Source organism: Hyperoodon ampullatus (genome assembly GCF_949752795.1).
Source record: "Hyperoodon ampullatus genome assembly, chromosome: 11".
NCBI lineage: Eukaryota > Metazoa > Chordata > Mammalia > Artiodactyla > Ziphiidae > Hyperoodon > Hyperoodon ampullatus.
In genome coordinates, this window is record NC_136924.1 from 65,546,490 (window position 1) to 65,574,019 (window position 27,530).

At 43.0% G+C, this 27,530-nt stretch overlaps 1 protein-coding gene across 1 annotated transcript in view; it reads right to left on the minus strand.

Annotated features, from left to right (window-relative positions):
• Positions 1 to 13,012: 13,012 nt before the first annotated feature.
• Positions 13,013 to 27,530, minus strand: part of PPM1H (protein phosphatase, Mg2+/Mn2+ dependent 1H) — a gene marked incomplete at its 5' end in the record, with an annotated part of 269,728 nt that continues 255,210 nt past the window's right edge. The window contains one exon of the mRNA XM_079714727.1: positions 13,013 to 13,253. Within this exon, the coding sequence (XP_079570853.1) occupies positions 13,106 to 13,253 (148 nt within the window). The 3' untranslated portion in view covers positions 13,013 to 13,105. The remainder of the gene's footprint in view (positions 13,254 to 27,530) is intronic.

Sequence of the window (27,530 nt, forward strand, 5' to 3'; positions counted from 1 at the left end):
GAGCCCAGTGACGGGCGTGGGACGCTGGGGCTGCTGCTGCCGCCGCCAAGAAGCCCGTGTGCGAGCGCAGGTCACTGTCCACACCGCCCTTCCGGGAGCCTGAGCAGCCCGCCACTGCCGGGGTCCCGGGATCCAGGGGCGGCTTCCCTGGGAGAACGCACGGCGCGCCTCGGGCTGGTGCAACGTCACGCCGACCTCTGCCGCTGCAGGCTCGCCCCGCACTCCGTGCCCCTCCCTCCCGCCCGGCCTGAGTGAGCCAGAGTTCCCGAAGAGGCTGCTCCTTTAACCCTTTCCTGTCTGAGTGAAGAACAGACGCCCTCCGGCGACCTACACGCAGAGGCGGGGCCAAATCCAAAGCTGAGACCCGGGAGCTGTGAGAACAAAGAAGAGAAAGGGAAACCTCTCCCAGCAGCCTCAGAAGCAGCGGATTAAAGCTCCACAATCAACTTGATGTACCCTGCATCTGTGGAATACATGAATAGACAACAAATCATCCCAAATTGAGGAGCCAGGAGTCAGTACTGTGCCTCTGAGGTGGGAGAGCCAACTTCAGGACACTGGTCCACAAGAGACCTCCCAGCTCCACATAATATCAAACGGCGAAAATCTTCCAGAGATCTCCATCTCAACACCAGCACCCAGCTTCACTCAACGACCAGCAAGCTACAGTGCTGGACACCCTATGCCAAACAACTAGCAAGACAGGAACACAACGCCACCCATTAGCAGAGAGGTGGCCTAAAATCATAAAAAGTCTGCAGACACCCCAAAACACACCACCAGACGTGGACCTGCCCACCAGAAAGACAAGATCCAGCCTCATCCACCAGAACACAGGCACTAGTCCCCTCGACCAGGAAACCTACACAACCCACTAAACCAACCTTAGCCACTGGGGACAGACACCAAAAACAACAGGAACTACGAACCTGCAGCCGGCAAAAAGGAGACCCCAAACACAGTAACATAAGCAAAATGAGAAGACAGAAAAACACACAGCAGGAGAAGGAGCAAGATAAAAACCCACCAGACCTAACAAATGAAGAGGTAATAGGCAGTCTATCTGAAAAAGAATTCAGAATAATGATAGTAAAGATGATCCAAAATCTTGGAAATAGAATAGACAAAATGCAAGAAACAGTTAACAAGGACCTAGTAGAACTAAAGATGAATCAAGCATCGATTAAAAACACAATAAATGAAATGAAAAATACTCTAGATGGGATCAATAGCAGAATAACTGAGGCAGAAGAACGGATAAGTGAGGTGGAAGATAAAATAGTGGAAATAACTAATGCAGAGCAAAATAAAGAGAAAAGAATGAAAAGAACAGAGGACAATATCAGAGACCTCTGGGACAACATTAAACGCACCAACATTCGAATTATAGGGGTTCCAGAAGAAGAAGAGAAAAAGAAAGGGACTGAGAAAATATTTGAAGAGATTATAGTTGAAAACTTCCCTAATATGGGAAAGGAAATAGTTAATCAAGTCCAGGAGGCACAGAGAGTCCCATACAGAATAAATCCAAGAAGAAATACGCCAAGACACATATTAATCAAACTGTCAAAAATTAAACACAAAGAAATCATATTAAAAGCAGCAAGGCAAAAACAACAAATAACACACAAGGGAATCCCCATCAGGATAACAGCTGATCTCTCAGCAGAAACTCTACAAGCCAGAAGGGAGTGGCAGGACATAATTAAAGTGATGAAGGAGAGAAACCTGCAACCAAGATTACTCTACCCAGCAAGGATCTCATTCAGATTTGATGGAGAAATTAAAACGTTTACAGACAAGCAAAAGCTGAGAGAGTTCAGCACCACCAAACCAGCTTTAAAACAAATGCTAAAGGAACTTCTCTAGGCAAGAAACACAACAGAAGGAAAAGACCTACAATAACGAACCCAAAACAATTAAGAAAATGGGAATAGGAACATACATATCGATAATTACCTTAAATGTAAATGGACTAAACGCTCCCACCAAAAGACACAGATTGGCTGAATGGATACAAAAACAAGACCCATATATATGCTGTCTACAAGAGACCCACTTCAGACCTAGAGACACATACAGACTGAAAGTAAGGGGATGGAAAAAGATATTCCATGCAAATGGAAACCAAAAGAAAGCTGGAGTAGCAATTCTCATATCAGACAAAATAGACTTTAAAATAAAGACTACTAGAAGAGACAAAGAAGGACACTACATAATGATCAAGGGATCGATCCAAGAAGAAGATATAACAATTGTAAATATTTATGCACCCAACATAGGAGCACCTCAATACATAAGGCAAACACTAACAGCCATAAAAGGAGAAATCGACAGTAACACAATCATAGTAGGGGACTTTAACACCCCACTTTCACCAATGGACAGATCATCCAAAATGAAAATAAATAAGGAAACACAAGCTTTAAATGATACATTAAACAAGATGGACTTAATTGATATTTATAGGACATTCCACCCAAAAACAACAGAATACACATTTTTCTCAAGTGCTCATGGAACATTCTCCAGGATAGATCATATCTTGGGTCACAAATCAAGCCTTGGTAAATTTAAGAAAATTGAAATTGTATCAAGTATCTTTTCCGACCACAATGCTATGAGACTAGATATCAGTTACAGGAAAAGAGCTATAAAAAATACAAACACATGGAGGCTAAACAATACATTACTTAATAACGAAGTGATCACTGAAGAAATCAAAGAGGAAATAAAAAAATACCTAGAAACAAATGACAATGGAGACACGACGACCCAAAACCTATGGGATGCAGCAAAAGCAGTTCTAAGAGGGAAGTTTATAGCAATACAATCCCACCTTAAGAAACAGGAAATATCTCGACTAAACAACCTAACCTTGCACCTAAAGCAATTAGAGAAAGAAGAACAAAAACATCCCAAAGTTAGCAGAAGGAAAGAAATCATAAAAATCAGATCAGAAATAAATGAAAAAGAAATGAAGGAAACAATAGCAAAGATCAATAAAACTAAAAGCTGGTTCTTTGAGAAGATAAACAAAATTGATAAACCATTAGCCAGACTCATCAAGAAAAAAAGGGAGAAGACTCAAATCAATAGAATTAGAAATGAAAAAGGAGAAGTAACAACTGACACTGCAGAAATACAAAAGATCGTGAGAGATTACTATAAGCAACTCTATGCCAATAAAATGGACAACCTGGAAGAAATGGACAAATTCTTAGAAATGCACAACCTGCCAAGACTGAATCAGGAAGAAATAGAACATATGAACAGACCAATCACAAGCACTGAAATTGAAACTGTGATAAAAAATCTTCCAACAAACAAAAGCCCAGGACCAGATGGCTTCACAGGCGAATTCTATCAAGCATTTAGAGAAGAGCTAACGCCTATCCTCCTCAAACTCTTCCAAAATATAGCAGAGGGAGGAACACTCCCAAACTCATTCTACGAGGCCACCATCACCTTGATACCAAAACCAGACAAGGATGTCACAAAGAAAGAAAACTACAGGCCAATATCACTGATGAACATAGATGCAAAAATCCTCAACAAAATACTAGCAAACAGAATCCAACAGCACATTAAAAGGATCATACACCATGATCAAGTGGGGTTTATCCCAGGAATGCAAGGATTCTTCAATATACGCAAATCAATCAACGTGATACACCATATTAACAAATTGAAGGAGAAAAACCATATGATCATCTCAATAGATGCAGAGAAAGCTTTCGACAAAATTCAACACCCATTCATGATAAAAACCCTGCAGAAAGTAGGCATAGAGGGAACTTTCCTCAACATAATAAAGGCCATATATGACAAACCCACAGCCAGCATCGTCCTCAATGGTGAAAAACTGAAACCATTTCCACTAAGATCAGGAACAAGACAAGGTTGCCCACTCTCACCACTCTTATTCAACATAGTTTTGGAAGTTTTAGCCACAGCAATCAGAGAAGAAAAGCAAATAAAAGGAATCCAAATTGGAAAAGAAGAAGTAAAGCTGTCACTGTTTGCAGATGACATGATACTATACATAGAGAATCCTAAAGATGCTACCAGAAAACTACTAGAGCTAATCAATGAATTTGGTAAAGTTGCAGGATACAAAATTAATGCACAGAAATCTCTGGCATTCCTATATACTAATGATGAAAAATCTGAAAGTGAAATCAAGGAAACACTCCCATTTACCATTGCAACAAAAAGAATAAAATATCTAGGAATAAACCTACCTAAGGAGACAAAAGACCTGTATGCAGAAAATTATAAGACACTGATGAAAGAAATTAAAGATGATACAAACAGATGGAGAGATGTACCATGTTCTTGGATTGGAAGAATCAACATTGTGAAAATGACTCTACTACCCAAAGCAATCTACAGATTCAATGCAATCCCTATCAAAATACCACTGGCATTTTTCACAGAACTAGAACAAAAAATTTCACAATTTGTATGGAAACACAAAAGACCCCGAATAGCCAAAGCAATCTTGAGAACGAAAAATGGAGCTGGAGGAATCAGGCTCCCTGACTTCAGACTATACTACAAAGCTGCAGTAATCAAGACAGTATGGTACTGGCACAGAAACAGAAAGATAGATCAATGGAACAGGATAGAAAGCCCAGAGATAAACCCACGGACATATGGTCACCTTATCTTTGATAAAGGAGGCAGGAATGTACAGTGGAGAAAGGACAGTCTCTTCAATAAGTGGTGTTGGGAAAACTGGACAGGGACATGTAAAAGTATGAGATTCGATCACTCCCTAACACCATACACAAAAATAAGCTCAAAATGGATTAAAGACCTAAATGTAAGGCCAGACACTATCAAACTCTTAGAGGACAACATAGGCAGAACACTCTATGACATAAATCACAGCAAGATCCTTTTTGACCCACCTCCTAGAGAAATGGAAATAAAGACAAAAATAAACACATGGGACCTAATGAAACTTAAAAGCTTTTGCACAGCAAAGGAAACCATAAACAAGACCAAAAGACAACCCTCAGAATGGGAGAAAATATTTGCAAATGAAGCAACTGACAAAGGATTAATCTCCAAAATTTATAAGCAGCTCATGCAGCTCAATAACAAAAAAACAAACAACCCAATCCAAAAATGGGCAGAAGACCTAAATAGACATTTCTCCACAGAAGATATACAGACTGCCAACAAACACATGAAAGGATGCTCAACATCTTTACTAATTAGAGAAATGCAAATCAAAACTACAATGAGATATCATCTCACACCAGTCAGAATGGCCATCATCAAAAAATCTAGAAACAATAAATGCTGGAGAGGGTGTGGAGAAAAGGGAACACTCTTGCACTGCTGGTGGGAATGTGAATTGGTACAGCCACTATGGAGAACGGTATGGAGGTTCCTTAAAAAACTACAAATAGAACTACCATATGACCCTGCAATCCCACTACTGGGCATATACCCTGAGAAAACCATAATTCAAAAAGAGACATGTACCAAAATGTTCATAGCAGCCCTATTTACAATAGCCCGGAGATGGAAACAACCTAAGTGTCCATCATTGGATGAATGGGTAAAGAAGATGTGGCACATACATACAATGGAATATTACTCAGCCATAAAAAGAAATGAAATTGAACTATTTGTAATGAGGTGGATGGACCTAGAGTCTGTCATACAGAGTGAAGTAAGTCAGAAAGAGAAAGACAAATACTGTATGCTGACACATATATATGGAATTTAAGAAAAAAAAAGGTCATGAAGAACATAGGGGTAAGACAGGAATAAAGACACAGACCTACTAGAGAATGGACTTGAGGATATGGGGAGGGGGAAGGGTAAGCTGTGACAAAGTGAAAGAGCGGCATGGACATATATACACTACCAAACGTAAGGTAGATAGCTAGTGGGAAGCAGCCGCATAGCACAGGGAGATCAGCTCGGTGCTTTGTGACCGCCTGGAGGGGTGGGATAGGGAGGGTGGGAGGGAGACGCAAAAGGGAGGGGATATGGGAACATATGTATACATATAACTGATTAAATTTGTGATAAAGCAAAAAATAAAAAAAAAAAAAAAAAAAAAAAAAAAAAAACCTAAAGACTTTCTACAAAACCGTTAGACCTAATAAATGAATTCAGTAAATTTGCAAGATACAAAATTAGTACATTGAAATCTGTTCCATTTGTATACACTAATAACAGACTATCAGAAAGAGAAATTAAAGGATCAATCACATTTACAATTGTATCAAAAAGAATAAAATTCCTAGGAATAAATTTAACCAAGCAGGTGAAAGACCTGTACACTGAAAACTATAAGACATTGATGAAAGATATTGAAGACACAAATAAATGGAAAGATATACTGTGCTGATGGACTGGAAGAATTAATATTGTTAAAATGTCCTCACCACCTAAAGCAATCTACAGATTCAATGCAATCCCTATCAAAACTCCAATGGCATTTTCCACAGAAATAGAACAAACAATTCTAAAATTTATATGGAACCACAAAAACCCTGCATAGCCAAAGCAACACTGAGAAAGAAGAAAAAAGCTGTAAGCATCATGTTCCCTGATTTCAAACTACAGTAATCAAAATAGTATGGTATTGGCATGAAAATAGACACACAGATCAGTGGAACAGAATAGAGAGCTCAGAAATAAACTCATGCATATACGGTCAATTAATTTATAACAGAGGAGCCAAGAATATACATTGGGGAAAGGACACTCTTTTCAATAAATGGTGCATTGAAAACTGGACAGCCACATGCAGAAGAATGAAACTGGACCACTACTTACACCATAAACAATTAAAGACTTGAACGTAAGACCTAAAACCATAAGGTTCCTAGAAGAAAATGTAGGTGGTAATAAGCTCTTTGACCTTGCTCTTGGCAAACATTTTTTGGATTTGGCACCCAAGGCAAAAATAAACAAGAGGGACTACATCAAACTAAAAAGCTTCTGCACAGCAAAGGAAACCATCAACAAAATGAAAAAGCAACCTACTAAATGGGAGAAAATATTTACAAATCATAGACATTTATCTGATAAATGGTTAATATCCAAAATATATAAAGAACTCATACAACTCAAAAAAAATCAATTAAAAAATGGGCAGAGGATCTGAATAGACATTTTTCCAATGAAGACATACAGATGGCCAACAGGTACGTGAAAAAAGGCTCAGCATCACTAATCATCAGGGAGATGCCAATCAAAACCATGAGACATCACCTCATACCTCTCAGAAGGGCTATTATCAAAAAGACAAGAAATAATAAGTATTAACAGGATGTGGGGAAAAAGGTTGTTGGGAATGTAAATTGGTGCAGCCACTATGGAAAACAGTATGGAGATTCCTCAAAAAATTAAATAGAACTACCATATGATCCCACAATTCCACTTCTGGGTATTTCTCCAAGGAAAATGAAAACACTAATTTAAAAAGTTACACGTACCCTCATGTTCACTGCAGCATTATTTACAATAGCCCAGATATGGAAACAACCTAAATGTCCCTCAAAGGATGAATGGATAAAGAAACTGTGGTGTGTATGTATTTTTATAGATAGATTGATAATAGGGATAGAGATGATGGAGCTATAACAGAATATTATTCAGCCATAAAAAAGAATGAAATCTTGCCATTTGTGACAACACGGGTGGATCCTTGGGGCATCGTGCCAAGTCATTATGCTATGTCTTATGAAAGACAAATCTTGTATGATCTCACTTATATGTGGAAACTGATTAATTTTAAAAAAACCTAATTCATGGATACAGAGAACAGATTGGTGGTTGCTAGCGGCACAGGGTGGGGAGTTGGTGAAATGGGTACAGACTTCCAGTTATAAAATAAATCAATCCTGGGGTGTAATGTACAACATGGTGACTATACTATAATTGCATAGTATTTGCTAATGACACTGTAGTGCATACTTGAAAGTTGCTGAGAGAGTAAATCTTAAAAGTTCTGGGCTTCCCTGGTGGCGCAGTGGTTGAGAGTCCGCCTGCCGATGCAGGGGACGCGGGTTCGTGTCCTGGTCCGGGAAGATCCCACATGCTGCGGAGCAGCTGGGCCCATGAGCCATGGCCGCTGAGCCTGCGCGTCCGGAGCCTGTGCTCCGCAACGGGAGAGGCCACAACAGTGAGAGGCCCGCGTACCGCAAAAAAAAAAAAAGTTCTCATCACAAGGAAAAGAAGTTAGTAATGCTGTATGGTGATGGATGTTCTCTAGACTTAATGTGATGATCGTTTCACAGTATGTACACACTGCATCGTTAAACTGTACACCTGAAACTAATATAGTGCTGTCAGTTATCCTCAATTAAAAAAAAAAAAAAGAATTACCTGTTGGGAGTAGTTCTTGGGAGTAATATCCACGGTAGTTCTAGAGGCACTGGTGAAATGTACAGCTTTTACTGCTGATTCCTGTGAAGATTTATAGTGTTGGCATCCATTCCCATCTGATTTTCTTTTGAGTCTGTTCACAGTTGATGACTCCCCATGAGGCCATGACCCTCTCAACTCATTCCACTACCTGGTATGAAGAAACTTCTTAGTGAATTAAACGAAATGACACAAAAAGGGTTTGCTAAAGGTGTCCTATATACATATGTATAATATTTTATTTTAAAATGGCATTGAGCATATACATTTCTGTAGCTTTTTCCAGGGAACATTGCACCTAAGTTTCAAAACACACAAAATAGATCCCCTTTACTAAACAGTTTTCATTTTGGGGTTACAAAAGTCAAGGTTGCACAATCACAAAGCATAAAGGTACATGGTTCCGAAACCATTTTCAGGCAGATTCCTTTCATTCACTGTACGTAGGGTATTTTCTTGGAAACCCAGACCATGATACATTCCTTACAAATGATCTCCACAGTGGACCTCCCTGGGTTACCAAAAGAAACAAAGAAAGTGGAGGCAAAACAGGAGTAACAGAGTAACCTCAGGACACCCCAAACACAAAATACTATGGAAGACTGGAAGACTGGAGGACACGAGATTCTCCTTCAAGTACATCACAGTAGAAAACAATACATTTAAAGCCTCATTTGGTCACTGTCTACCTGGTCGCTACATAAACAAAACATCTAAGACGCAAAGGCAAAATTAAAGCTATTTACACAAATCATGTGGATTAGAGAGAGCAGCACTCCCTGGGCTGACACTCAAACCACAAAGAACCACCACGGTACTTACAGAAGAGGCAGGTGGGGCTGCTCATGTAGTGTCCCTTGAAAAATCCCAGTGTATGCACATAAGTCACATCACCCAACACAGAACCAAAGTACACTTGGGGGGCTTATGGTGTGCAGGCTGTGACATGTCTCTGCAACTGAAAGTCTTCAAAAATCCAAGTTCCTAATGTAAAATTCTGCCCGGCGGCCAGATACTGTTTTACTATTTTCTTAGATCCGCTACCTTTTAGGGTCAGCCTGGTGAGTTTTTGCATAGATAGTGACTCTCACTGCTTTCTTCATGTGTCCCAATAGCACGAACTTAGCAAAAATAGAATCTCATTAAAGTTTAACATGTTCAGTCTGAAAACAGTGGAGCTGCTGGGCTGCTTAAGGAAAGGTAAGATCCTCAGACTGTGGTGGAAAGAAAACCACTGACTACTCGTGGCCTTGTAAATAAAGTTGATTGGCAGATGAGGAAGGAGGTTAGACCAGAGTCGTAAAGATGTGAGAGATTTTTTTCCAAGTGTTTCCACACTAGTGCTCTTGGTGAACTGAAAACCCTGCCCGAACGGCCAAGATCTGAGGCCAACTCTGGATACTGGGACTCTCATCCTTGCCCACCAGTATCTACTGACAGCTGTGATTCTTTCCAAGAAGTAAATGAATACTTAGAAGAGTACAAAAAGAATGAGCACAGCTGACCTCATGCAGCCTCATGGAGGTAAATTGCTAGGGATTAAAAAATTAAATACCCCAAATTCCCCATAACTGTAAACTGTGGAAAATGACACATTCCCACTTTGGGGGCTCTGTCCCATTAGACAGCTGAGTGCTTGGCCTGGCCCGACTTTCTCTGTTCCCTCTGTAAGAACAGCAGTTAGGCAAGCACAACCACAGGAGAACACACCCTCCAGTTTTCTGGTTCTGGTACTGCTCTGATTTCAGGTTTTGAGAGAACACAGGTTTGGCTGTTGCCTGACAAAATGCCACAGTGTGGATGGAGTGCAAGTTTGCTCTCTTTAAGGAAAAGAGTGTCACCAAATATTCTGAAGAGCAAGTGCCAGTCCAGCAAAGAGATTTAGAACTGAGAGAGGCTTTCATTAAAGGAAGTGGCCACACCTCTCCCTGCCAGATAACCGTAAAGACTTGACTAGGAAATCGAAAGCCTTTTATTAAATAAGACTTCCTCTGAGGCTACTAGGGCAAGCCGACTTGACTGTAAGTCAGATACGCAAGATCACAGAACCACGTATAAATATGTTCTGTAGAATTTTGAGTGTGTTGCCTTTTGACCTTTCCAGGAATGCTCCAAGGGGGAAAAATAAGGCTAAAACTGAGTAAGCTCAATTCACAGAGCAATATCGGTGCTGGGCAGACCGGCCGCGAGCATTAACAAATCATTTTTTTTTCCACATTTGATTTATTCATCTCATTTGTGGTTTCCCTCCAATCCCCCAAACTGGCAACATGGCTTCAGCTTGCTACTAAGATCTTTCCACCCAAGGGGGCTTATGAGGAGAATTCCTAGACACCTTTCTAACTAAATCCAGTAGGACTAAATACTCAAGACTTTAGGATAAATTGAATCAGGGGCTTCCAGAGTTTTTGCTGAGACATCCCTTGGCAGGAAATGAATTGGAGAATTGAGTCCAGGTTGTCATGACATCTATATGATATGCACATGCAAACTCTGACTCTGGTGCCTTGAGTAAAACCAGAGAAGCTCAAGATAGGGCCCAGATAGAAGCCCAGGAAATAAAAGAAGTGAAAGGCAGTGGGAACACGGGGGAGAGGTGACTGCTCGTGAAGACAGCTTCCCAAAGAAGGCAGCTCAGAGCCCTCCTCCACGTACAACTTTCTCATTTCCGAATTCGTACGTGGCTTTGAGAGAGCAGCAACAGAAAGCGGACCACACTGCTGTAGGATGCCTGCCTGTTTCCCCAGAGCATCTTGTTCTGCCAGGGCAGCAAATGGTTTACCACAGACTTCTCCCCACAGAGATGCTGGGGGTGGCTAAGATTTCCTGAAGGAGGAGGGAAGCTGTCAGAGGACAATGACTCCTGACAAGGGATCAGTGAGTCCAGTTCTTCCGAAACAACATTTTGGCAAACACTCGGTGGGTGAATTCCCGCCATACTTCACCTGCCAGACCAGGCGTTGTCTCCACACTGTGGGATGAACACATTCCGAGGCAGGAAGGCTCCAGGACATTCCTAAGAAAATAGCTACATTCCAAGAATGTAAACGAAAGCGATACACTATCCCAGAGGAAAGGTTCCTGTCCTCCACTCTGGGGAAGGGACTGAACAAACAGGAGAAGTGGAACTGGCTCTCCAGCCTTCTGGGGGAATCACACCAATGACCTTTGTCTTTAATGGGTGGGAAGCATGTCTTATCACAAAAAGTAGTCAAGATGGTGACGCTACCACAGGAGGTCTGCAGGGAGAAGACTCAGTGGTTGGACACTGCTCTGTAAGGTCCCCCATGCCCAGAAGCAGTCTGCCTAAAAGTGATTTCTAAAAATCTATTTTGCGAGTCCTCCCGGCCGAGAAGCACCAGGGAGATCTGATCCGTCTGCTTCTGCTCTCGTGAGGAACACCCAGAGGTGAAGTGACAGTGGGAACAGGGGTCTCGGTACCTGGGGGCTGGGACATGATTCCGTGGAGAAGGAACAGAGTGCCCAGCCTGAGAATGACCAGTCAGCCTGATTCAAATTCACTTTTATCAAAGGGCCACTCCGAGCGGGCCTTGCCTCGATATGATGGGGAGGCGGAGACCGCGCTTGACAGAACTCTGCTCCTTAACATGTGATTTGGGGGGGGCTTGGGGACAGTCCCGGACCATGGAACCTGGATCCAGATGGAGGAGTGCTCCTCAGATGGGGTGTGCTGAACTGATACAAGGAACCTCTTAAACTGCTCGCTTCAACCCTGCTTTGTGTCTGTCCCTATGGCACAGCGGGTGGGGAAGGGCCAACCGTTCCAGAAACGAAATCCAGACTCTCCCAGAGAGACCTCAGCCACACCAGGGGGGCCCTTGAAGATGACAGAGGAACTGTGGGTCCAGAGAAACACCCATATTTCCACGAAAACACACTGATTTGGTGAGAAAATGCAACTCAGGGACAAACTGTTACATAACAAAGACTGAACTCCATCAACCAGGGCACCGCTCCAGATGGCGGCCTGGGTGGTGTGGGCTACGGGATATGGGGACAGTCTGGGCTGGACTTGGACACACAGATTCCTCGACAGGGGCCTGGAAAGTCCCAGGCCTGTTCTATGGAAGGAAAACAATGAAGATTCAAGGAATGTCAAAAAAGAAAAAAAAAAATCCCTGCCGCACCCCACCGGCACCAAAAAACAGTAAAGAGAAAGAGAGACACACACACACACACAACACAGATAGTGTTCCCTGAAATAAATCTCAGGCTTACTAGAAGATGGGCGCTTACATCTTCTGAGGCATGATCCCCAACTCTCCAATGCAGCACTTTTAACCCGTAGGGAAGTTGGCAGCTTGGCAGGCTGAAGAGTCTTCTGCCAGTGACACCCGAAAAGGGCTGCCCCAGCTACTCTGGATAAAATAAATATGATGGGTGTGCCCCCAAATGGGCAATGGCCACCTAGGAGGCCTATGAAAGGAACCAACAGAAACACAGCACTCAGTAGCAGCCTTTATGTTTTGCTCTTGTTGAGTATCCAGACCTGTTACTAAAGAGGAAACTGAAACCCAAGGGTCCTCTTGAAGCTTAGCCAGAGGGCTTTCAGCAGCAAGCTTCCCACCTGGACAGGGAAGAGGTGGCATCATCTGGAACTCTGCTGGGGCACTTCCCAGCCCCGCCCTGCCCAGAGGCATCCCAGTTTTCTTCCCTTCTGTCCTTCTAAAACCCTGGGCTGTTTTCATGACAGTTTGTTTCCATGTATTAAAGGAATGACATATACAGAGATGTCGTCTCCTGAGCCCAGTCGGTCATTGGATATCCGCCATCCTCTGTCCTTCAGGACGCCACGGGCACGCATCACCAGGTCCTGAGCCGCCAGTGTGTACCTGTACAGGGAGAAGCAGGAATGAGACTGTCAGTGTGGCATCAGGCAGAATCGGGGGTCAGGTGAGGCTGGGAAGGAGGCATCACTACAACTGTATGAACAGTTTTCAAACACCCTTAAAGTCAGAAAAACCTAGGACATCTTTTTCCCAAATGTGTGATGCCTAATGTGAGACTACTAGTTAGGTGGTAGGTGGACAAGATTCTACATACAATAAATAACCTCCTAAATTGTTCTGCTTTTCAGTCCTCTTTTGAGAATTTTGATGTCAACAAGAGAGTCCCAGTTTAGTACTGGTGTATCTTTAACACATATCTGCTCAGGCTCAGAGCTTTCTACAGCAAACAGTGTGTAGCTTAAAAAGTACATGGGAAAAATAAGAACTTTTGTTTCCAATGTTTATTTTTAGAGCCACGTTGCTTTTAGGACAAAGGATGGTCATTTCCCACTTATGGTAGGGGTAAATCTCCTTTTTAAATAAATTGTTTTTAAAAAGTGAGTTGATTTAAAGAAAAATGTTAATGATAGCGCAGGTAGCAAAGGAGCATAGTAAAAATGTGAAGGTTTTATTGGTACATGACTGGGAAACCTCGGTGTGGTCAAGCTGTACCATCCACCCTCATCAATGCCACACTCTTCTCTTCACCACTGTAAGTACAGTGAGGGATCCCCAAGAATTTGAAAATAAGATTGCTCACTGAGACTTAGAGCATAAACTCAAAGAAGAATAATGACTATGCCATAAATGGATGGGAAGCATTAAAATCTAGAAAAAGACTTAACGTGGGAGGTGATTTGGGTGTATGTAGCCTAGGTTAGCCTTGAGGCCTAAAACAAAGAGACAAAAACATTGGCAGGTGTCTGTCCAAATACAGATTGAAGTAGAGAGAGTCTTATCCAACAGATTTCAAAGAAATTCAGTTCCACTGGTAGGACCATATTTAGTGAGGATGGATGACTCTTAGCTTCTGCCATAGAATACAGTTTCCCTTGATTTTGACTTCATGTTCACTATATAACCTTCTAATTATGATCTGCCTCCCTGTGTGGCCTGCCGACAGAGAAAGAGTGAGCTAGTCATTTGTACTTTAAGAACGTCAGTCCTATTTCTCCATATAAACGTCAACTGGCATTTCTTCAGTTTGCAGATCAATCATGAAAGCTTGGTTAAGGTGAGCCCAGCTCTGATAATGAATCTGTTCTTTGTGTGTTGATTAAACCAGTTTCTGAACCTGAGAAGCTAAAAGCCAGCCTCTGGTAAATCACCAAGATAATAAATGTCACCCTGTAAGGAAGGCCTCTTGGAAGCCAGCCTGTGGACCTTAAACAACAGACCACCCTGATGTTACTGTTGCCTTTCCCTGCTTGGAATGTCACTCGGCCTTGCCTTCAGAACTTCGAGTTATGGAATTCAGAACACCAGAAGCTTCTTGCATTTCTTCTGTTAAAACCCCTTATGGGGCTTCCCTGGTGGCGCAGTGGTTGAGAGTCCGCCTGCCGATGCAGGGGACACGGGTTCGTGCCCCGGTCCAGAGCCTGTGCTCCGCAATGGGAGAGGCCACAACAGTGAGAGGCCCACGTACCGCAAAAAAAAAAAAAAAACTTATGGATTAAGCGACTCTCATGTTAAAAGAGACCTGCATCTAGCCCCATTGTTACATTACTTAAGAACAAGGTCTGTAGCAAATAATCTCAGGATTGTTAAGATTCCAGGCTGTAGAGTCTTTGAGATTCAAGTCTACTCAGATAGCCCAGGCAGAGAGAAGTGCAGCACACATTAAAGGTGGCAGAGAGAGGCTATTTTAGTTAATACAAAATAAGTGACTTTCCTGCTAGAGGACGGGTGGTAGGTGAGTAGGAGAGATGCCTTCTTTTTCTATCCTTATTGAGAGAATTATCAGTTTTGAGGCAGAAGTATCTCCAGTTACACTTGAGGGAAGATGCCACCAGGTAGCCCTTCTGAGGGTTCTCTTCCTACTGGGATCATGAAATAAACAGAAAGGACTCCAAAGAGGCCTTTGGCTAAAGAGCTAAATACATGCCCCCTTATCCACATACTGCCACTCATATACTATATTCAGAAGAGCTCTCAGATGCCTCACCCCAGGTTACTCTTGGGTTTATATTGAATTGTATGTCTGAGATAAAACCTCACAGGGAAAGGCTACCATCAATATCAGTTGATGTTTATTACCCTAGTGACTGACCAGGGTCTAGACCTTAGCCTTTCAAGTTCAGAAAGCTGGCTGAGGCAATATACTAGTTCATAGATTCATCTGTCAGGGCTGAACACACCTTAACTCAGCTCATGAGCAAACTAGACACAGAAGATTATGGCAAGTAATGAGAAAAGATGGCTGGCAGCAAAAGGAAGTTACTTAAAGATGTTAAAAAAACAGATGAAAGAAGTCAGGACCAGTCTCTGTGGTAAATCACAGGTCCCGCAGTCATGGGGCAACAGCTGAGATCAGAACAAGGTTAAATGAAAGGCTTAATGTCCAAAATATACAGACAGCTTATACATCTCAATATCAAAAGAACACAAAAAAACCAATCAAAAAATGGGCAGAAGACCTAAATAGACATTCCTCCAAAGAAGACATGCAGATGGCCAAGAGGCACAGGAAAAGATGCTCAGCATCACTAATTATTAGAGAAATGCAAATAAAAACTACAATGAGTGAGGTGATCCTCACTCTGGCCAAAATGGCCTTCATCAAAAAGTCTACAAACAGGACTTCCCTGGTGGTGCAGTGGTTAAGAATCCACCTGCCAATGCAGGGGCCATGGGTCTAATCCCTGGTCCAGGAAGATCCCACATGCCACGGAGCAACGAAGCCCATGCACCACAACTACTGAGCCTGCACTCTAAAGCCCGTGAACCACAACTACTGAAGCCGGTGCGTGTAGAGCCCGTGCTCCGCAACGAGAGAAGCATGCGCACCACAACGAAGAGTAGCCCCCACTCACTGCAACTAGAGAAAGGCCTGCACGCAGCAGCGAAGATCCAACACTGCCAAAAAGAAATTAATTAAATTTAATTTTTTTAAAAAGTCTACAAACAATAAATGCTGGAGAGAGTGTGGAGAAAGGGAAGCCTCCTACACTGTTGGTGGGAATACAAATTGGTATAGCCACTATGGAGAACAGTATGGAGGTTCCTTAAAAAAACTGAAGATAGAGCTACCACATGATCCGGCAATCCCACTCCTGGGTATATGTCCAGAAAAGATGAAAACTCTAGTTTGAAAAGATACATGCACCCCAGTGTTCAGAGCAGCACTATTTACAATGGCCAAGACATGGAAACAACCCAAGTGCCCATTAACAGATTAATGGATAAAGAAGATGTGGGGGGTGTGTGTGTTTGTGTGTGTGTATATACACACACAACAGACTATTACTCAGCCATAAAAAAGAATGAAATATTGCCATTTGCAGCAACATGGATGAACCTAGGGAATATCATACTAAATACAGTCAGACAGAGAAAGAAAAATATTATATCACTTATATGTGGAATCTAAAAAATAATACAAATAAATTTATTTACAAAACAGCAACAGACTCACACACAGAAAACAAACTGATGGTTACCAAAGGAGAAAGGGGGTGGGGAGGGATAAATTAAGAGTATGGGATTAACAGATACGCACTACTATATATAAAATAGATAAACAGCAAGGATTTACTCCATAGCACAGGGAACTATATTCAATGTCTTGTAATAACCTATAATGGAAAAGATTCTGAAAAAAATACATTTAAAACTGAATCGCTTTGCTGTACACCTGAAACTAACACAATATTATAAATCAAGTATACTTCAATTAAAAAACTTAAAATCAAAACAGTGCCTACTTCATTTTATTTAAGTCACATAAGAGCATCATCCATAGTTAAAGGCAAGAGACCATCCTGATATTGCTATTGCTGGAGACTTTGGGTATTGAAAAAATGGTCAAAATTAGCTTTGGTATTTTAAAAAGCGGCATTAGGTCACCTAGAAATGATGGTTACCCAGGAAACCCAAGGGCTCTAGAAAATTAAGGTTTTATTCTCAAAACTGGTTATTGCCTATGCCAAGATAACTTCCCTTGAGCCTGCATTTCTCTCTGTCATCCACTCTGTCTTCCCTTGGGTGAACTCTTGAGAGAGAGAAGACCTGTTTTTGCTTCCTCAATTTCTTCCCTTTTTCTTCCTTCATCTCCTACCAGTAGGCCCAATACCCTGCTAATCCGGCCTCCTACACTTCTCCGTGCTCATTCCACTTGACCTTTCTCCAGCACAGACACGGTACTTCTGGCCATCTTCTTTATTCTTGACATCTCCTGTCTTCTGAGTTCTCCTTTTTGTTTGCAGAGGTGGGAGGTGTTGAGGTTGGCTTGCCCACCACACCACTGCACACTCCAAGTTCTCCTATGTCTGGGCTTCCATGACACAGGGCACAGCTCTTCTTACTTTCCTTGGTAGGCCCCAGTTAGGACTCAGGAAGAGTCAATAAATGTTAACTTACTTTCACGGCCAAGGTGGGACTTTCTCATCTATCATCCTTAGTTAATGCTGTCCCCAGTCTCTTAAGTAGGAAATCATAGTCGTTTTCAGCGCTACCTTCTCAACCTGATATTCGCCAATGATAAATTCCACAAGGCACTGTAGGACTTCTAAACTTTGTATTATTTAAAATGTATTTCATTATTGGTAGATGGCTAATTAAAATAAAGTCTCACCTTTATAGTTACTAAGATGCAAGTTAAACCTATTGTAAAAACTGCTATTCTGAATTTATTTTTGCCATCATTCACACATACATATACATACATAAAATTTATTTAGTAGTTTCTATTTTTCTTTCTTTTCTTGATTTCTGTCAGGTTGATTGCTTTCTTGAATACCTTTTTCCTCTCTCTACTAGTTGAGAAGTGATTATTTCTGTTGTTTTAGCAGCTATGCTTAAGTTTTTAATATATGTCAATCAATATTTGTGTCCTTCTCCAGAATATAAAAAGATATTAGAATGCCTTCTTTCATCTGTCATGTTATTGCCTAGTATTTTAATTTTGCCTTGTTTTTAAACTCCTATTAAAAGTCATTATTATAATGTATATAAACCAACATACTAACTGTTTTGCTTTTCGAAGTCCATTCCTTTCTTCTGGACTTGATTTCCTTCTGTTGAAGTACATTTTTAGTAATGCTTTTAACAGTGGTCTGTGAGGGATAAACTCACCAAGTTTGGGGGCCACAAAAATCTTTATTTTTGCCTTTAATCTTGGATCATAGCTTTATTGGGTATAGAATTCTAGACTGACTTATTTTACCTTAGCCGTTTGGACATAATATTTCATCTTTTCTGACCTCTCTTGTTGAGAAGTCTGTCTTGTTTCATTTTTTTTAAATAAATTTATTTATTTGATTTATTTATTATTTTTGGCTGCTTTGGGTCTGTTGCTGTGCACGGGCCTTCTCCAGTTGAGGCGAGTGGGGGTCTACTCTTCGTTGCGGTGCACGGGTTTCTCATTGCAGTGGCTTCTTTTGCTACCGAGCACGGGCTCTAGGCACACGGGCTGCCGTAGTTGTGGTGTGCAGGCTTCAGTAGTTGTGGCTCACAGGCTCTAGAGCGCAGGCTCAGCAGTTGGTGGCGCCCAGGCTTAGTTGCTCCGCAGCATGTGGGATCTTCCCGGACCAGGGCTCAAACCTGTGTCCCCTGCATTGGCAGGTGGATTCTTAACAACTGCACCACCAGGGAAGCCCTTGTTTCATTTTTTTAATAAGTAAACGTCTTTTCTCATTGGTAGCTTATTAAATTGTTATTGTTGATATTTTGTTGTTGATGGTATGAAGTTCCACTGAGACATAATAATGAGGATTTCTTTTTATTTATCATGGTTGGAAATTAGTTTTACTCCTTCAAACTGAGAAGATATTTCTGATTCTGTAAAATTTTCAACCATGAACTTTTTGAATGCTGACTCCCCTCTATTTTTTATGTTTTCTCCATCATTTTATATTTTCTCCTGTTAGATCCTTCTCATTATACCTTCCAGATTTCAACCTCTTTCCTGTTTTTTTTTAAATCTCTTGGTAATACCTTTCAGTTCACTAATTCATACTTTAGCAGTTTAGTATTCTCTCCATTCAGTGAGTTACTTTATTTCAATGACATATTTTTCACCATTGCAAATTTCTATTTGGTTCTTTTCCAAATCCACCTCTTCTTACCTTGTGGTTCTATTTGTACATGTTTAAAGTTTCTTTCATCCTGTTCTGTTAGGTTTTCTTTGGGGCGACAGAGGGAAGGCTCTGTTGTATCTAGTTATCCTTTCTCATGGTAGGTTTGAAGGTAAGATAGAAGCCTCTCTTCAGTAGGGTTGTTTACTGTGTGCCTTGGGTTATCTACAGAGATTTTTAAATGTGCCTTTACTGGGGGACATTATGGGTTCTTCCAGTTCTAGAACATGTTTTAGGTGCGATTCTTGGCCTAGGATCCCCACACCCTATGTGTGGTGTGAGGTTTAGCCTCACACTTCCTTGTGTGGCAGGCCTACCCACCCCCCTCCTCACAGAACCTCAGTTTCATCAGGTTCTTGTCACCATGTGCTGCAGGAAGGATGCCCCAACCTGAGCGGGAAGCTTAGGGAGAATACCTTGGACCATTTCTTCCAACACTGTGGCCAGGAGCCAGATTGCTCCACCTGACTTCTCTTTGCAAGGCTTCCCTAGTGAATGCGAATGCGACGTCCGCCCTATAAAAGAGTGGTCTGCACGGACAACTGAAGGGCACTGATTAGATGCTGCTTGCAGTAACTGAACAGTGCAGCTGAACTCTAGGACTGGTTTCCTGATGTTTCCTTCATGCTACAGGAGACACAGTATTGAAATGAAGTCACAAATGGTGTTCAGGTAAAATGAGGCCGCTTGTGGGGATCTTTCCTCATAAGCTGATCAACTCAGCACAACCCCAGGCACCTAGTTCTTAGGAGAAGGTTTTTGTTGCCCCAGCTCCAATCTCAGCCAGGCTGATGGACACTTTAGAACTCACGAGCATCCTTAGTCAAGCGCCATCTTGCCCCAGGCAGGAAACCACCTTTAAGGTTCCTTTATATCAAGACTGGTGCCTGAGGAAAAGAAGAAACATTTCCTCTGGAGGGAAAGGACTGCTTCTCCTCTCCCCCATTTCATTCTCCTGCAATTTCTACCTGACAAGGGCTGTCTGGTTTGGTAACAATGAAAAAGACTGCTTCATGTGGCAGTAAGACAGGAGGGTTCTACTGAGTTTGGTGCTGAGGCTGAACACAAAAGGCACACGTGCCAGAGACTGAAGGGCACAGGAAGCAGCGGGAGAGAATTTGAGTCAAAACATGAAATACAAATACAGAACATACAGGAGAGCAGCAGAGAAGAATATGGTGCAGCTGATGACAGCCAAAGGGTCGTGGATTCCGTTACACCCCGGCCGGGATGACGAGGGGCCGAGGAGCCCCGTGATCCTGGAAGCTGGATGTGGGGGAGCACCTCAGGGCCTCACGCGGAAGGCTTGGTCAGACCGCATCCGGGAAGTAGTGCGGGAGTAGCTGGGGTACTCACCCCTCCTAACGAAGAGTCTCCCAGGGAGACCAGTTTTGTACTTTGAGAGCATTTTTCTTCTCTGGCTGAAGCTTTCCATATTGATCGGCCGAGCTCTGCTGAAAGGGGCGGCGGCCGGGAGGGGTCTGACTTGGCAGGCGCGCAGGGCCTGGCGCAGAGGCTTCCTCGGGCCGAGCAGGAGGGAGCAGGGGAGGGACAGTGGGGGAGAGAAGAAAAGCAGAAAAGGAAGAGGGGCGGAAGGACCACGGGAAGGCCAGAGGCGCTCTTCACAACCACTGACGCTGAAGTCAGGGTGGAAGGAGGCCAGCGGGCACGTCCTCCATCGTCTCTGTCGTCCCTGCCACCGCTGGGCACTTCTGAGCTCTTTCACCTCTTCAGTGGGGTGTACGAAGGGCCCCGGGTGTGGGCTGGGTTGCCACGGGTCCCAGCCTGGCTGCACCACCGCCCACATCGGGGGCTCTGGGGAAACTCCTTAGCCTCTCGAATCTGGAATAATGCTAGTGCCTGCCTCAAAGGTCCTGCCGGGGTGAACAGAACCTTCCTAAAGCATTTCCCTCATTAGACATAAAAGGCCTCTCTCCCCGACCAAGAGTTTTGCCCGCAGTCATCCACCTTTTGTAGAGTCTCTTCCCACAAGACCACATCTGAATCAGCAGATTGGAGTGTCAAAAATAAGTCCGTTTCAGGCCTCAGGCTGTAACCTGGCCTTAAAGCCAACAGTTCTAGTTGGGCAGGAACTTCTGTTTGCCATTTGGATGGTACAGACAGGGTCTTACAAGAGGGAGGGTAGGTGGCAGGAACTGGGGAATTAATGGGTTCCGAATATTTGCATATAAAAGGCAGCTTCCATCTGCTGAGGCCCCGCAGTAATAGAGTATGATGGGAACAGGAGAAGGAATCCTCTTTGCATTCTGAGCAGGCCTCTGAGATTTAAGAGGTAGAAAAGCTCTCCCAAGCTTGGGAACATGGGCAGGGATCTATGGTAACGGGGTAGGTGGGGTGAGGGCGGGTGACTTGGAGGGAGCTCTTTGTTGTGCTCAGAACCAGGCAACTTGTCCTGGGAGGAGGCCCGCCTCAGGCTCACTGCTGGGAGCTGAGCCACACGTGTCCCTTGTCTGGCTCTGAAGCCACTGAAGGTGCTCACACCAGCTTCTGTCCCGCCTGCAGTGCAGGAACTTCACTCAGGCAGAGTACCCTGAGACACGGGAACAGCGACAGCTGCTGCCCACAACACTGTCCCTGTGTCCCCTGGGGGTCTGTGTGTCAGCAGGTGCAAGGCCACGGACTAGGGAGAGCGTACCACCCCCACGGGAGATGGCGAGAACACCCACCAGGCCTCGCCCACCTCTCTGCCCCGGCACCAGCTTCCCGGTTTCGCAAGGTGGTGCGAGTTCATTTCGATAGGAGGGGGCATAGCAGACTATTTTCTTCTGCATCGTCCCTGGGAAGCCCTTTAAAATGCCCTGATGGGGGCTCCCCTGGTGGCGCAGTGGTAAGAATCTGCCTGCCAGTGCAGGGGACACGGGTCTGATCCCTGGTCCGGGAAGATCCCACATGCCGAGGAGCAGCTAAGCCCGTGCGCCACAACTACTGAGCCTGCGCTCTAGAGCCTGTGAACCACAACTACTGAGCCCGTGTGCCACAACCACTGAAGCCCGCGCGCCTAGAGCCCATGCTCCGCAACGAGAAGCCGCGCGCCGCAATGAAGAGTAGCCCCTCTCGCCACAACTAGAAAAAGCCCGCGTGCAGCAATGAAGAACCAACACAGCCATAAATAAACAAACAAACAAACAAATAAATAAAATGCCCTTATGTTCCAACTAAGTGGCCACACAGCTCGGCTCCAATGGCCATATCAGCAGCACTGAGGAAGGAAAGGTGGGCCTGGCAGTGGGCAGTTCAGAGGCTGTCAAGGGCAGGATGGTGGGCTGACATCCACATTCCCACGGATCTGAATATGCTCAACATTGCAAAAGAAACAAAAATGCAGATTTTATCTAGTCTTCAACACGAGATACAACACTCACCAATTTGTTCTTAAAACCTGTAACTGATGTGAGGTCGGGGCCAGCGATGGGAGGAACCCTTCCTTTTTACATTTGAGGCACAGTTTTTCAGAACCATATGGCAGTGGGAGAAGTTAGTTCAGCCAACTCACAGAAACATTTCATAAAAAGAACCTTTGCCTTTTGCCAAAATGGTTCCTATTATCAAGGTAATACAAACTAGCATTTAATACCTGCATTAATATCCTGCTGTCAGTTTTGGTGGGTGTTTTACTGTTAACTTTCTACTGATTAATCTCTTCCTCATCAATGAGACACACAGTTATCAGAGCCAAGGACAGCATGGATATGAAGAACATTGGAGGCGTGACCATCAAGAAGGCTTCTCTTATTAGGGAGATGCTGTTTGGAGTTTACAGTATGTTGGTACTTACAGATTTAATACCCCTTCATAAGCCCCCGGAGTGACACGGCAGGGGCACAGAGCGTCATTTGGTCCAAGTTACCGAGATGAGGTTTCCACAGACAGGTTTTGGGAAATGAAGGACTGGGCAAAAAAATCCTTGCCAAGTCTTGCCTGGGCATTTGGAATGTAAATCCATGACATGTTTTCACGTGTCCTTTGGCCTGAGGTCCACTCAGCTTTGCCCACACCTATCTCCGTTAGTAATATTAACAATTTATTCCTTTCTAACATATTACTAAGCATCTTCTTTGCATATTTACATACTTGCCTCCATTTTGAATATTCTTTCTGGGAGAACTGCCACTAAACCTCCAGCCTTACAGAGGAGATAATCAGTCCAAGATATTTTGCCTCAGAAAACCCCTTCCACACCTTTCTCTGAGCACCCTTTCCAAATTTTGCAGGATGTTTAGGCCTCCTAAGAGAATCTTACTGGAATTAGTAAAGAGAATGACAGGTTGTATAGCCCAACCCCCATGAATTCCAACCACACCACCTGAAAATGTGAACTTGGCCTATTTCCTATCAACGGTTCATTTCATGACCCCACAAAGGATGCACGGAGCTGCCAGCTCTGCTACACTTCAGGGCATAATCCAGTAAAAAGAAAAGAAAGAAAAGGAGCAACTGCACTCATGTTCGGGCCTGTCCACAAGGCCTCCTTTTAATTTTCTGGTTCCTTTCTCGAGACAGTTCAAAACAGCAAAAGGACTTAATAAGATACGCTGGGGTCAGGAAGGTCATATAGCTCATTTTTACCCCAGCTCTGCCAGAGAGGATGGTGTGAGGGTCAGAACTTCGCAAACATATCTCTCTCTTAATCACCTCTTCCCTCACAATGCATCCTGGAGGGGGAGATGGTATTTAAAATTTTTTATTGGGAAGGATGTCATCAGAGGAAGACAGTGCTGGCAATTTGTCAAGCATGGCTGCCACGGAGAGGAGAAGAAAAAGAAAAAACTACACACAACATGAACAAAAGCCAAATAATCAAATGGCAAAACCTTAAAGTCCTTCCTGTCACAGGACTAATGCCCTGCCTCCTGTCCTGCTGAATTTCTAGACAAAACTGGGCAAACACGAAGCAAAACTCAAAGTAAAACAGGCCCATTCAAAACGTCAAATGAAGAAACAGTTTGTTGTTCTTGTTGCTTTGTTGCCCTTCCTATCTCTCAGGAGGCCCACCTTGTAGACTGCATCTTCCCTTTCTCATTTTCCATCAAACGATCGGCCAGCCTGGTCAGACCCCTCAGGTCTGGACCCAGAAACCCTCTATTCCCACCACTCACATGGCTAAATAGGCAAACCTGTGGACCTGGGCTACATCTGGGGAGAAATGTATCCTTCTGGCTGAGTAACAACTCATAGAGCCACGGGAAGAGTATGATAGCAGGTCTTTCTTCATCACAGAAATTATGACTTAGGCTAAAAGTTATTAAGACAACTTGCACTCCTATTTCTACTTTGCATGACAAGGTCAGAACAGCTCCCGGTTGGGAGGGCACCGTCAGGAAACCCACTGCCGTGGCTTTTGGGACTGAGCTCTCCATGCGCGTCCCAAGGAAACACACTAAGCCTGGGTGTGAGTGTGGTACCCTCCTTCCAAATCACAAAGATACATGCAAATATGGCACACACATGAAAGACAACATCATTTTACATAATGCCTAAGGCCTGAGTTTGAAATAAATTAAGTTTATCTGATTTCCCAATATGGCTTAAATTACTAAGGAGCACAGAGGGGTAGAGAAACAATCCATACCTCATATTTTCACCATCAGATTGTCCAGAATGTTTTCTGATTGTAGATCAGAATGAATGAATTACACAAATTCCATATCATTATCACAGACTCTCTTCCCTCCAACTAATCTTCTCATTCATTCATTCATTTTGTCAGTGCTTGAGGTCTGACACGACCTGCCCCATTCACCTCTCACACCTCATCTGTGGACACTACCCCACACTAAGCCCAGGCAGCCATACCGACTGTTGGGTTCCTTGAAAGCACCATGTTCTCTCCCCGATGTTGCCCCACGTTGCATTGACTGGCACACACTCATTCACTCCTCACGTTTAAGTGTAGACATCCCTTCCAATGGGAAGCTTTCTTGCCTATCCCTCGTGCTATCTTTTTAATCATTCATATTCTAACTTCCTTATGCTTTTGTAACCTCTAGACTTTAAACTCCAAGAGGGCAGGGACCTGATCTGTTTTCTTCACAAATTCTTCTCCAGTGGCCATGGCTCATAAAATAGGTCCTTAATATTTCCCAGATGAATGAATCTGAATGGGAATTATTTGGCAAAGAAGATAGCTTCCCCCATAAGGTCTCACTGTTTTAAGATGTCAAAAACCAACCAGAATTTTTCTGATCTCCAGCCAGATATTTCATCTCTTAGCAATGAAACTATGCCCATTTTATAACTTTTCCTTTCACTCATTCATCTATCTGACACGGGATTCTTTCTTAGGCTTTGGTTTGCCATCTTCCCTGAAAGGCAAATTCAAAACCTTTTTCTTTCCTGCCCTTTTGTTCCATGGAGAACCCTGTAAGCCCTGTAGGTAACAGATCTCACAAACCTAGGAACCTATTCTGACCTGGCATACCCCTGCCCAGTGACAGCACTGCCCACAGGTGACCACTCCCTGGAGGGCAGATTTGTTGCCATGGAGAGACAGGGGCTGGTTAGGAAAACCAAGCCAGCTTGGAGAGATTTTAAAAAGTTTTGGGTGCCTTTTCACTCATACCTGTCAGATGGCTTCGCAAAGCTTTATGAAAATAATTACAGTAGAGAAAATCAACAGGAGAATGTTGCTAACAAGTAGGATATAAAACACAGATTAAAACTAAAAGCTCAACAGGAAAAATAATGCATTCGAATTCAAATAAAAGAATCTTATTTGCAGGACCATCGATTCCTTTGTGCCTGAGAAAAATTATACAAACAATTCTAGACAGAGAAAGAATGTCTAGCTTTAATTTTTTCCTGAAGGAATTTTGTTGTTGTTGTTGTGAAATATATGAAACATATAAGTATAGCAACAAACATAGAATAACAACAACAAATACCCAGTAGTGCTTACTATATACCAGGCACTTCACTTTATATATAAGGATGAGGTCAGGACTACTGGAACCCCCATTTTACAGATGAGGAATCTGAGGCATGGAGAGGTTAAGAAACCTCCCCAAGGTCACAAAGGTCACAAAGTCTAGAAGGGGCAGAACCAGGATCTAACCTCAGGCGGTCTGGCTAGATCCACACTGTTAACCACTAGACTACACTGCCTCTCATAGCTAACATACAAACAAATGTATGAAAAAGATATACAGTTATAAATAACATGAACAATCATATATCTACCACATAGCTAAAGGGACAGAACATTACCAGTAAATATCTTAGAAGCTCACTATGGGCCTCTCCACAAGCACACATTCCCCTCTGCCACCTCTCTTCCCAAGGTAACCATTATCCAAATTTTGGGTTAATTCTCTTGCTTTTTGTTATAATTTTAATATCTGTATCTCTAAGTGATATATTGTTAGCTTCCTACTTTATGTAAATAGAATCACAATATGTGTATTCTTCTATGACTGGCTTATTAAACTCAACATTATGTCTTTGAGATTCTTCCCTGTTAAAGATCACAGCTTTGGTTCATTCTCATTTGAGGACTGTGAATTATTTTATTCTTTGTTTATCCATCCTATGGTTGGACATGCAGGTTGCTTCCAGTTCTTATAATAAAAACAATTGTGTGGATATCTTTTTGTATAAATTGAATTACACCAGCACCAGAATAAAAAAAAAAAACACCTGGGTTGTTTGTCAAAACACAGATCTCTGGGTCCTACCGCTGGAGTTTTATTTGGTAGATCTGGGGTTGAGTCTGAAGATTTGTATTTCTAGCAAGTTCTCAGACGATGCTGATGCCATGTGACCCAAAGACCACACTTTCAGAACCACTGCTCCAGGGTACAGACCTAAGAGTGGAGCTTCTGGGTTATAAGATATGCATATGCCAAGCCATCTTCAGAGTCTTTCTACAAATTCACAAATCCATTTTCTTCTGTGTGATGACTGTGTGGTACTTGCTCATTTTTCTATTGGGTTATTTGTCTTTATTGATCTGTGACAGTTCATTATATTTTATGGGTATGAATCCCTCTTTGGCTATACAAATTGCAAAGATCTTCTCCCAGTTCACACG